This window comes from Cebus imitator, unplaced genomic scaffold (genome assembly GCF_001604975.1).
Source record: "Cebus imitator isolate Cc_AM_T3 unplaced genomic scaffold, Cebus_imitator-1.0 Scaffold74, whole genome shotgun sequence".
NCBI classification, from domain to species: domain Eukaryota; kingdom Metazoa; phylum Chordata; class Mammalia; order Primates; family Cebidae; genus Cebus; species Cebus imitator.
The window spans coordinates 5794160-5807521 of record NW_016107389.1 but is presented as its reverse complement, the minus strand read 5'-3'; the positions used below and the strand labels follow the sequence as shown (position 1 = coordinate 5807521).

Genomic DNA, 13362 nt, shown 5'->3' with positions numbered 1-13362 from the left:
TGAAAAGACACTTTGTAAAAGATGTTATTATAAGATATTTTGGATTTTGATCTGGAGAAACGTTTTGAATATGTAAGACTTTTCAGTATAAAATGATGGATATATTTCACTATATGAATATTAAAAATAAAAGACACCTTAAAGTGAAGACAAGTTATAAACTTTGTTTAAATTTTATGCATTAACAATGTATAAAATTAATAAAAAATTGTTTTTAAGAAGTAGAGAACAACTGATTAGTACAATTAATATAAATCAACCTGGTCTGAAAATAAAAATATTTTTAAAATATGTATGTATGTGTATCTCCATATATGTGTTTTGTATATTTGTGTGTATTTATTTGAAGGCATTGGAAAGATAACATGACTGTGAAAAGTATGGGGCCAAGATCTCAGAAAAAAGTATATACCTAAAATGGTGATCCTGGTATTTGGCTCAACCTCTTCTCCAGGTGTGTTAATGAATTTCTGAGGTGGTAGCTGAGAGTCTGAGGGACAGTAGAACTGTGGAGACTCATAAGGCTGAGGATGAAAATATTGTTTAGTATCTGCCCAGAAGAGCTTTTGGTTGGGAACTTGAAGGACTGCTCCCTTAAGAAAAAGGGTATAAATCATAAAATGTTCAACCTCTCCTCACAGGGATGAAAGTTTCACACCACATCTCAGTCCTTGATTGGATTAAGGTGATCCAGGATTATTTGTGCACCAAGCCTAACTCTGCTTACCAGAAGTGAAAGTAAATCTACTGAGAAAGATGTCAATCACAACTACACATTAAATCTGTGGTTATCCATATACATAGCCTGACACTCAGTTCAGCATACCTAGCATATGAACAAATGAAACAACATGATGACAGAACAAGATAATCAATCGACAAAGGAAATGATACCTGGATAATAAACTTATCCAACACAGACTTTTTTTTTTCATTTTAAAACATTCCAACACAGACTTTTATATATTCAAGTCATAAAGACTTAAGTTTAAAATTTTAGCCGAAAATTGAAAATTAACAAAAGAACCTAATGGGAAATGTGGAATTGACAAATATAACAACAGAAATTAGGAATTTGGTGGATTTAGATTTGGATAGTATAAGAAAATAGAGAAAACTGCTAAGAAATAAAAGAATGAAAAATATGAAAAGAGCATAAGAGACATAGATGATACATTCAGAAGGTCTAATATATGTATATTATATAATTTATGTCCTTGAAGGAGAAAAATGGAGAGTCAAATAAGGACAGATAATGGCTGAGAATTTTTTAAATGTAACAGAGAGCTATCAAACAACAAATTCATTAACCCCTGTAATTAGGGCAGGATAAATACATTACAGTGAAAACAATACTATAGCACATTATTTGAGAAGCCAAAGATATAATCTTAAAAGCAGCCAGTGAGAAAAAAATGTAATCATTTTTAAAGAAGCAACAGTAAACATGGCAGCTCATTTCTCATTGGAAGCAGTTGAAACCAAAACACAGTAGAATATGCTGAAACAAAGAAACTGCCGTCCTCTAAGTTGCTGTACTCAGAAAAATAAATAAAAGTAAAATTAACACATTTCAAATTGAATATATACCCATCTGTCACACTAAAAGTTTTTTTCCTGGTGAAAAGATTGTAGGCTGAAATGCTAATTTGCAGGTCAAGTATTGAATAAAGAACACATTAGATAATTTTAAGTGAATATTGAGTGTATATTACAAAGCACTAATAGTAAAGACTTGTAGGGTGATTTATATTTGTATGTTGTATATGTGGATATAGAGGGAGTTAAAATTGGAGTGAGAAAAATAAAGTATTCTGAGGTTCCTTTCTAGGATTGAGTAAATGTTATGATTTATATTTGATTTTGGTAAGTCAGGTATTAGTAAAATATATAACTCACAAGCTAATGGGGTAATGGATAAAATAATATCCAAAAGAAGGTAAGAAAGGAGATCAAGAAGAATATTGAAGAAGCAGGACAAATAGAAGATAATAAAATTGGAGATTTAAATCCAAAAATATCTGTAATGATGTTAAAGGTAAATGGATTAAATACACTGATTAAAATGTAATCAGGTTGGATTTAACAACAACAAAACTCCGCAAACCGTTTTACAAAAACTGTTCCTAAAATATAAGGACGCAGAAAGATGGAAAGTAAAGGAGTATAAAATATAAAATTTGCTTACTCTGTTAAAAATATATTAATATCAAAGTAGATTTTAAGGCCAAAAAAGCATTCCTGAAGTAGATATGTCATAATGACAAAAAGTTTTGTTCTTTATTATGTTATAGCAGCCTTTTATTTGTATGTCCGTAATATAACTTCAAAGTATGTAAGGCAGAAATTGACAAAACCTAAAGGAATAATAGAAAAATCATATGATGGGAGATTTCAGTTCAGCTCTCAATAAATAAGAGAACAGTCATACAAAAAATAAAACTTACTAAAGATATGGGAGATCTGAACTACTTGATTAATAAACTTGGAACACCTTTATGTTAATGTTTCTGCTTGAAACACTTTTTCATATTTTACACTGATTTCTTAATTTAAAACTTTTCTTTAAATAGAATTTTCACATTAAAGCATCCAGTTTTGGTTTTCTATTTTGGTCTGGAGTTGAAAATCTTTCATATATAAAACTTCAACATTAGCTAAGAAACAAATTCCTTTTTGTGTGGAATAACATCATTGTAAATATTAACTGCATTTCACAAATACGTGGATTTGAAATACTTCTCAGTGTTTGAGTCATTTACAAACTCTATAAACTGAGACCTGGAGACCATCTAAATGAAAATCCTGAGTAGAATAGTATTCAAGGTAGGCCTAGGGGACAATTCCCCCAAATGTTACACTATTTCAGTAGTGTAATCTATAATATATAGTACAAATATACTATTTATATTACTATATTTTAATAATTATATAAATATATAAATATATTTATATCAAATATGCATGTAATATATATTTATATATAATTATATATGCAATTATTTATAAATATGAGTTCCCCAAAATGTTACACTATTTCAGTAATCTATAATATATAGTACAAATACACTTATATTATATAGTTATATAATATATATAACATAAATATAACATTTTTTGGTAAGTCAATACATAATATATCTTATATAAATACAAGATATATATCTATAATACAAATTGTTTTAAAAATAAGTTTTATTGTGTATATTTCAGGTGTATTACATGACATGGGATACATATAGATAGTCAAAATGGTTATTATCGTGAAGCAAATAAACATTTTCATCATTTCACACAGTTGCCCTTTTTTGTGTGTATAGTATATGATACTAGTTTTTCATTTTGTGTTTGTTGACATGGAATTTTTAAGGGAGAAGGAAATGTCAAGGAAGAAGAAATTGTGGCTTAAAATTAAATTTGGGGCCGGGTGCAGTGGCTCATGGTTGTAATCCCAGGGCTTTGGGAGGCCAAGGTGGGTGGATCATGAGGTCAGGAGTTCAAGACTAGCTTGGCCAATATGTTGAAACCCTGTCTATACTAAAAATGCAAAAATTAGCTGGGTGTGGTGGCACCCCCCTGTAGTCCTAGCTGCTCAGGAGGCTGAGGCAGGAGAATTGCTTGAACCTGGGAGGCAGAGGTTGCAGTGAGTTGAGATTGAGCCACTGCACTCCAGCCTGGGCAACAGAGTGACACTTTGTCTCAAAAAAAAAAAAAAATTAATTTGAGTTTTATATTACTGTGCCATCAGAATGACTTAAGATGATCCTTTTAGGTGTTAACAAATGTTTGAGTGCTTGGATTCAATAGCAGTGGTAATTCTTTGAAGAAATACTTACTGAGGCCAGGCACTGTGGCTCATGCCTGTAATCCCAGTATTTCAGGAAACTGAGACAGGAGGATTACTTGAGACCAGAAGCTCACGACCAGCTTGGGCAGCATATTAAGACCCCCGTCTCTACAAAAAATAATTAGCCAGGCATGATGACACATGCTTATATTCCCAGCTACTTTGGGAAGCTTAGGCGGGAGGATTGCTTAAGCCCAGGAGTTTAAGGCTGCATTGAGCTGTGATCATGCCACCACACTCCAGCCTGTAATAGAGCAAGACTGTCTCAAAAATAAATACTTACTGTCTATTCTTTGCTGCCAAATCTGTGTTAGGTGATAGCATTACAGTGATGATCAAACAGAGATAATTTCTTCTTTCCAGAACCTACATTCTAGTGAGTAAAGTGGGATGTGGACAGAAATTAAATAATCACATGAATAAATGTAAGGTTGCAATATGTAAGAGACATTGGTACATGGTTCTGTGGAGTGGTATAATGGATGAAGTGGCCTTTTCTAAGTCTAAAGGAAGATATTAACAAGTTCAGAAGAGTTAGTATCAGCATGTGCAAAGACCATGGCAGGAGAAAGACTGTGGAAAGAAAGCTTATGTAGCTGTACCACAGAGAGCTAGAGTTGGGTAATGTAGTAGGGTCTTTTTGTGAAGTAATGTGGAATGAGAAGAAGCTGGGTAGGTAAGTAGAGGCTGTGCAATGCTGATATTTAGGAGAACATATAAAGAATATCGGGCTTAATCTTTAGAGCAATAGGAAGTCACTGAAATACTTTAGTGAGGTGGATAACATATTCAGATTTACATTTTGAAAAGATTGCAGTATGGAGAATAGATCTAAGGCCATTCATGGATATTGGTTCATTAAATTGATCTTATTGCAGTACTCTATGTAAGAAGTAATGGTAGTTTGGGCTAGAGTGGTGGAGCCAGAGATAATGGATAGATAACTTGGGTATTTAGGAGATAAATTTGACAGAACTGGGTGGTAGATGGGTATTAGATGTGAGGTAGAGAAGATATCAAAGTATTATAAGCTATTATAAAACTTGCTTTAGATTTAAATGAATACATTTTAAAATATATATTTTGAAAGTGTTTAAAAGTGAAGGAGTTCCTTGAATAGATAGTAAGTCATCTATATGGAGAAGACTATGAGACAAAATGATTTTATGAAGTTTTAATAGCAGCAGAAATACCTATGGTGTTATATAAAGCAGAATATAAAATTGTTTATAGTATTTATTCATAATTAGATAAAATGATAGTAGTAAAGCATGCTAATTATCAGAAATGACTCTTTGTGACATATAGATACCTCAAGAAGAACATGCTGCTAATGGGCCAGAACTCCTGAGGAAAAAACGTACAACTTCAGCTGAAAGAAATACTTGTCAGCTTTACATTCAGACTGATCATTTGTTCTTTAAGTATTACGGAACACGAGAAGCTGTGATTGCCCAGGTATTTATGATTATGCACTATTTTAGTAGTACTCATATTATTTTATAATACCTATACTTTCCTTTAAAAATTTAAATTAGTGTATTTTCTTTTTGGGAAAAAGAGTATGTATTTTCAGTTGTGATAAAATGTGTAAGACAAGTACACTGGTAACTGAAAGACCAGTTGGGATATTTTAGTGTCAAAAGAGAGGGGCACGACAATGATTTCCTGAAGAAGATGACGACACTGAAGCTTAGCTTTGGAAAGAGAGCTGAATTTTCATTATTGGTCTGAAAGGAGGGAAAGTTGGAGGAATCCTTCCAACTAGAAGTATTTAATTTTCCTCTATTTTTATTGTATGTTGCAGTTTCTAAGTTACATTATTATTATTATTTGCACTTGTGTCTTCTTAACCCTCATTAAAGTGTAAATATTTTGAGAGTACCCTCCAAAATGTCCTTCGTGTTGAAGGTACCCAATAAGAATTTGATGAATTAATTTTTGACTCAGGGGATTTGAAGTGGAGAAGATGGAGTTACCACTAGTATGAATGATTCATTTTGGTGGTGGGGATGAACTTATTTTTAACATGGATAAAAGCCAGGTAATCCTTCCCTTAGGATTTGGAAAATGTGGAACTAGAGCTTGAGGGCAGGGTAGCCTTGAGAGATTGAATGTGGAAAGAATGAACTCCAAAGAGAAGAAATTGGAGCTATCTGTATGTGGTGAATAGGATGAGGAAGGGAAGCTAGTGAAAAACGTAATAGTTAAAGAGGTAGGAGATTATATAGGATTAACCAAGGAACAAATAAATTTCAAGACAAAATAGCCTGAATTTATAATGAGCCCCATAAGCACAGTTAGGAATTTCATTAGCAGTGTTTGGCAGCCTGGGCTACTTTTGAAATGAATATTGTTAGTTAATGCTTTTACTTGACCATCTTGTTTTATGTTTTTACAGTTTCCTTGAAAGTAGTTTTGAGAGTATACATATGTTTTCACATAAATGGTAACAGGAGTGCTTTTTGTAAATGAAGTTGAGAAGGTTGTCTACAGAGTGGTTTACAAGCTAGAGAGTTTAGCTGGGTGTCAGCTTGGTAAACAGATGCTTCTGGGTTTATCATTGTTTATCTCCTTGTAGAATTTAGCAAAATCTGAATGTATATTTATTATATTTGTTTTATCTTCCTCCTTTCCTCCCCTACTAAAATAAGCCTCTGTAAATTTATAGGGACCTTCTGTATTTTGTTCACCACTATATCCCCAGTACCTAAAACAGTGTCTAGAATATAGAAAATGATCAACAAAGCTTACAGAATGTGTACTAGTGCAACAATAGAAAGATTAAAGTCAGAGAATGACTGAGTGCCCTGAACTGTCAGGGAAGTTCTTATAGAAAATGTTTGAGCTGAGTCTGAAGGATACATAGAGAAAGATACTCTAGGCATAGGAAATATGTGAAAATGAATGGACGTGTGACATTGTAGGACTGGATTGAAAAAACATAATTTTTATGTGACTGAAACAAGAGTTTATGTTTGGGCTGGGTGAGGTGGCTCATTCCTGTAATTCCTGGTCTTGAACTCCTGACCTCAAGTGATCCACTGACTGTGGGAGGCCAAGGTCAGTGGATCACTTGAGGTCAGGAGTTCAAGACCAGCTTGGTCAACATAGTGAAACCCTGTCTCTACTGAAAATATAAAAATTAGCTGGGCATGGTGGTGGGCACCTGTAATCCCAGCAACGTGGGAGGCTGAGGGAGGAGAATCACTTGAACCCAGGAAGCAGAGGTTACAGGGAGCTGAAATTGCACCACTGCACTCCACCCTGGCCACAGAGCAAGACTCTGTCTCCAAAAAAAAAAAAAGCATGTTTGTTGTTGGCCAGAGGAATCTGGAAAAGAAATAGGATCGGCCGGGCTCACGCCCTAATCTCAACACTTTGGGAGGCCAAGGTGGGTGGATCACCTGAGGTCAGGAGTTCGAGACCAGCCTGGCCAAAATGGTAAAACCCCATCTCTAAATTTAAAAAAATAAAAGAAAATGGAATCTCCCCTCTCAGTGCAGCTCACTAATCTTTTTCATTTTTCTGTCCAGTATATAATGTTGACATTTTAAAATTTGAGTGTGGCCTGATATGAATAATTATTGATTTTGGAAATGGAAATTTATAATCTTTGTCATATTTCAACATTGCCTCTAAAATGTTCTTTTTTTTAAATCATAGATATCCAGTCATGTTAAAGCGATTGATACAATTTACCAGACCACAGACTTCTCCGGAATCCGCAACATCAGTTTCATGGTGAAACGCATAAGAGTAAGGAACTTAAATAGTTAAAAACACTTAAAAAGTGAAACAATCAGAACCGTGTAAAAAAAAAAATGCTTACTTTTAATTTTATCTTCATGAATTAAATAGTTTAAATTGTATCTATTAATGCAGTTTTTTACTGTTGGCATTTACACACAGACACACACACACACACACACACACACACACACACACACAGATAATTGAGTTTATGACTTAAGAATTAAATATATAAGGCCTTAATTTGGACTATAATAGAGGAAAAGTGTGTTTTTAATCTATATGATTAGCATACTATTAAGAAATCTCTGACCTTTCAATAACTATGGATGTCGTACTTGACTTGTTTCCCCCGACGTTATCCCTCAGTTTCCTAAAATTTACCTTGTGCAGTATTTTTCAGTATGTGTCCCATTTGGTGTTCCAGGGGAGTAAAATGATAAATTCAGTGTTTAAATAAAATTGTAAGTTGGAAAAACACTTAGTACTATAATCATCTTGAAAATTCACAACTCACGGTAACATATATCAAGTTTTGAGAAGTTTTTCAGGAAAGAAACCCAATTTTTCTAAATTCTTGACCATGAAACTTTTTTATTTTTTATATATTAACATCAACAGAACCCAGAATACTTAAGGCATTTTGAGAAATGCTGGTCCAGAGCCATATGGTCACTTATTAGTTTAAATGTTATAAATTACAGGTAAATAAATAAATCTTAAATTACTGACAAATTTAGCCTATTTTTAAAAAAAATTTCTGAATATTCTAAGTATGTATGTATTGCTTTTTAAGAAACAGTATTGATATACTAAACAACCAAACTTTAAAAAATGACCCGTTCACAGAAGTATTTGCCACAGGGTTCCTTAGTATTTATGCTCTCCTATTTTTCTTCAAATATGGTTAGATAAAAATGTCTATACTAGAAAATTTTAGTATATACATTCAGTCATATAGTTGTAGGTACTCCTTAAATTTAGAAGTAGTATGATTAAATCTTAAATTGGATTTTCTTAAAGTGAAATATGGTTTGTTAATTTACAGTATAAGTGTTCATAATTAATTGCTTTCATGTATTCTGAGAGCAATATAAATCCTAAAATGAGCAAGTAACAGTGATAAGAGATATAAGTGTTGCTGTTTAGTAGGCAGAGCAATAAAATGCAAGTAATGAAAAGTAGAGAACACCTGAACACATTTTAGTGAAACACTGTTTTTGAGGAAAATGATTCCTCTTGTGAAGAAATGCATGTATATAAGTGAATAATGTGGTAGTTGGTTGTTTCAGACCTTAACTATTATTAAAACTTTAGTTTAAGTTTTATCTGTTGAAGATTTTTCATGACCTATTAATTTAAAGTTTATGTTCTGTCAGCAAATGTTAATAATTCATTTAAATAGAGGTAATTAAAATTCATATGCTTTTTTTTTTTTTTTTTTTTTTTTTTTNTTTTTTTGAGGCAAGTCTTGCTCTGTCACCCAGGCTGAAGTGCAGTGGCTTGATCTTGGCTGACTGCAGCCTTTGCCTCCCAGGTTCAAGTGATTCTCTTGCCTCACCCTCCTAAGTAGCTGGGATTACAAGCACCTGCCATCATGCCTGTCTAATTTTTGTAGATACGGGGTTTCACCATGTTGGCCAGGCTGGTCTTCAACTCCTGACCTCAGATGATCCGCCCTCCTCAGCCTCCCAAAATGCTGGGATTACAGGTGTGAGCCACTGTGTCCAGCGTTAGATGCAATTTTTATTTATAGCCAGTATTAGAGAATTACTAGGAAATTTCATTTTTATACTTAGTAGGAGAAAGCCATCTACAGCTTATCTTCAAGCATTGACTATGTGTAACATACAGTGTGCTTGCTTTTGAATTTTTTTGTTGTTAAATGGCCATAATTGATTGTTTTTGGTTAATTGTTAATGGATAAACCAGATGTTTTGAAATCTGTTCTTCAGCAGTTGCCCTTGACGGTGGTTTTGCCTTCCTGGTTCTTAACCTCTTGGTTTTACTGGAGAGTACGGATCATAAAGAGACCTATAGTTATTGTTGTATCAACCATTACATCATCCCCTTAACTGACAACATTTTCCGTTAGACTGAGGTTTGCGTTCCAATAAAAACATTTGCTTTCATATTGTAATTTCTTGGCTTACCTGGAGAAAGCCAAATTGTTCTGGTACTTCAGAGGAGACACACAGGTCTCTGAAGGGATGCAGGGGCTAATAAATAAAAGCTTTTGTTTAATAGAAGCCTGGTATTAGAACAGATTATTCTTCAGATTCTGAAGGAGGAACCTGTAGTAGGAGTATAGTAGCTAAGTATCAAAAGAAGCATTCTGGAAGAACTCAGCTTGAAATAGTAAAAGAAGTGAGTTTAAATTAGAAAGCAAAATTCTTGCCCACGTTCAGGAAAAAAAAATAAGCTTGTAGTTAGTTTGGCTTGGCTCATGTGACTCTCTAGGCAAGATAAACCAGGAAAATGATTTGCTTGCTGAACTGACAATGTTGGGTTTGATATCTATTTATTATTTTTTTTTCCAGGAATGTCAGCAAAGGGGATTTTTAAAAATTATTATTATTTTTGATATCTATTTTATAGTCTGATAATTTGCTAAAATATAGGGTTTTGTATCCTTTTAAGTATCACCATATGTAGGAGATTAGGACTAAAGACGACTTGTTCAGATGATTAAATTTGAGAAACTGTACTTCCTTTACTGGAAGTTTTAAAAGCAAAACTTGTTTTTTTCTTCCCAGGTATTCTGTGTTCAGGAATCTGGTGAATACTTGCTCAGAAATTTAACATCTTCAATTTTAATTTCCCTACCTTGCCTTTCTTTTTTCTTTTATTTGTTGTTATTGTTTTGCCTTCTATGATTAGCTCAGGGATGTGGGCAGTGGGAACAACCTTAGAAGCCTTAATTCGGGCCTCATTTCCGTGGGACCCTGAGCATATTGTCCAGGTGTATGCAGAAGAAGATGAGCAGAGACTTACACTAAGATTCTGCCAACATTAATTACTTACTAAATTCTTGTTTTGGATTTTAGATCAATACAACTGCTGATGAAAAGGACCCTACAAATCCTTTCCGTTTCCCAAATATTGGTGTGGAGAAGTTTCTGGAATTGAATTCTGAGCAGAATCATGATGACTACTGTTTGGCCTATGTCTTCACAGACCGAGATTTTGATGATGGCGTACTTGGCCTGGCTTGGGTTGGAGCACCTTCAGGTAGTTTATCTTATTAAATATGCCTTAACTTACTGCTGAAACAAAGAGGAGTTTTCAGGGAATATTGAATTTTCAGAGCATAGGAGAAAGTGAAGCCTGTACAATATCTTAATTTACACTATGTCAGGCAAGATTCATAAGCATAAAGTAAAAGGCACAAGAGATGAAGGAGATTTTTATTTTGAAATGTGTAAAGGGAAATATCCTGACATTTGATCCATTTGAATAGACCAAATGAAATAAATAATTTTATAGCAAAAAGTGGTAATTCTGAAACCCAAAGGGAAATTTAATTTTTCATAAAAGTTAATGTTACTTATTTATTAACTTTTTTTTTCCAAAATAGGGTACTTAGAATCAAAAGGGGAAAACTGTGTCTTGCCCTCTCTTCTATAGTGAGATAAGGAACAGAGAAATCCTCATCAAGAGCAGCAGACAGAAAGAAAAGAAAGCCTGCCTTTATTATTTAATTTCTAGCCTTTATTTTAATAAAAGAGAAGCACTGCCTGAAAGAGGTGTAGGCAGGAACCCCCTGGTACCCACAGTTCCACTGACATCATCACCTGGGTTCATACTCTGCCAAGTCTCTGCCTTAGCCATCTGAAAGCTATTGTCACTGATAACGTTCGGATGGGACCGTCCCCTTCCTATTACAGTGGGGTGGGGTGGCGTGGAGGATCTGTGATTTACTGTGTAAGTTTGGTTGCCTAGTTTAGAAATCCAAATTTATTAATTGAAAGATGAGTGGAAAGGACCCCAGGCTCTTTGAATATAAATTGTGCCAAGTAGAGTTTAATCAGTAGTATATTGTCTTCTGAGCTATATACAACAAGTTCTCCTTCTGATACTTCATTTCTATCTTTTTTTTAAAAAAAAACTTCTGCTTTAATCCAGAGTAAGAGAAGCTTTTGTATTCCTATTCTTATTAATCTTTGATTTGTTTTATATATTTTAATATCTTAGTACTGTGTTTTCCTTTATATTTCTTTCTCCTTTTTTAAAAGTCATTAAGTCAATATTTTTTACAATTTCCATAGCTTCTTTTGTTTTTCTTCTATGTTTTAAAGTGTACTCAATTTCATGATGTCAGTAAAGTACAACTTTTTGTCATGGAGTGCATATTATAGTGCAGTATTTTTTGATATTTGTCTTTTATGATAGTCTTTGCTTTCTTTGTTACTTGGATTGGTCAGCAGATTGTACAGCTCACTCTTTCCTATGATATTTCATGTTTGAAACTTTCTTTTTTTTTTTGAGGCGGAGTTTCGCTCTTGTTACCCAGGCTGGAGTGCAATGGCGCGATCTCGGCTCACCGCAACCTCCGCCTCCTGGGTTCAGGCAATTCTCCTGCCTCAGCCTCCTTAGTAGCTGGGATTACAGGCACGCACCACCATGCCCAGTTAATTTTTTGTATTTTTAGTAGAGACGGGGTTTCACCATGTTGACCAGGATGGTCTCGATCTCTTGACCTCGTGATCCACCTGCCTCGGCCTCCCAAAGTGCTGGGATTACAGGCTTGAGCCACCGCGCCCGGCTTGAAACTTTCATACTCTGAAATCTTTTTGCCTGTTCAATAGTTGGATGATTTTATCACAAAGTTTGTGATTTATTCTCCCTATTCATTAGTAAGTACTATTAAAAAACTCAGTGTCTCGTTTGATTTTTATTTGTATATTATCCCTTAATATAGTAGTTCTGAAGTCTAAAATAAATAAGTGGTTCTCAAAGTATGGTCCATGGACTAGTAGTACCATCAGCATCACCTCAGAACTTCTTAGAAATATAAGTTGATACTCCCTACCCAGGTCTCTTGACTCAGAAACTCTAGGTGTCAGGCCCAACAGTCTTCCACATTAATATTTTTGTCTCTAAAGCTTGTTCACAAAATGCCTCCTGGGTAATGGAGTATATGATCTTAAACTTAAAAACTTCCTGCTGTTTTGCATTTTCAGTTTCACACTATTGTACTTAAGGATGTAATGTTTCTGTAGAAATTTGATAAAATTCTTCCTAAATCTTCAGATATTGTCATGTCTTTAGATTCAGGTACTCAATTTTTACAAATAGGCTTTAATATTTAAAACAGTTTTAGATTTACAAAACATTGAACAGATTAGGTATTCTCCAATCTCTATCCTCCCTCCCCTGATAATTTTGAGGAGTACTGGTCAGGTATATTTTAGAATGCTCCTCCATTTGGAATCTGTCTGATATTTTCCTCATGATTAACCTAACTTAGGGGTTTTTGGGGACACTTAGTGTTTATGTCTCATTGTTTGTGATATTTGAATCACCATTTGTGATGCCGCTCATTTTCCTGAGGTGGGCAGAGTTCTGAATTGAAAATGGTGGGAAATGTTACTTGTATTTTCATTATTAGGTTCTTCATAAAGGTGAAACAAGATTCTTCCTGTGTACTTCATGAGCAAAACTACAGTATTTGGCAACCAAAATAGCAAAATAAGACTACTATTGTCAACGTTCGACCCCCATTTTCTCCTCCCTCTGGTCTGTTTTTTTTTTTTTTTTTT

The 13362-nt window shown here is 34.0% G+C and overlaps 1 protein-coding gene across 1 annotated transcript in view; it reads left to right on the top strand.

Annotated features, from left to right (window-relative positions):
- The window catches only part of ADAM10 (ADAM metallopeptidase domain 10), a 172728-nt gene that overhangs the window by 118121 nt on the left and 41245 nt on the right, over nucleotides 1-13362 (top strand). The window contains exons 6-8 of the mRNA XM_017531893.2: nucleotides 5156-5305; nucleotides 7514-7606; nucleotides 10648-10831. Of these exons, the coding sequence (XP_017387382.1) occupies nucleotides 5156-5305; nucleotides 7514-7606; nucleotides 10648-10831 (427 nt within the window). The remainder of the gene's footprint in view (nucleotides 1-5155; nucleotides 5306-7513; nucleotides 7607-10647; nucleotides 10832-13362) is intronic.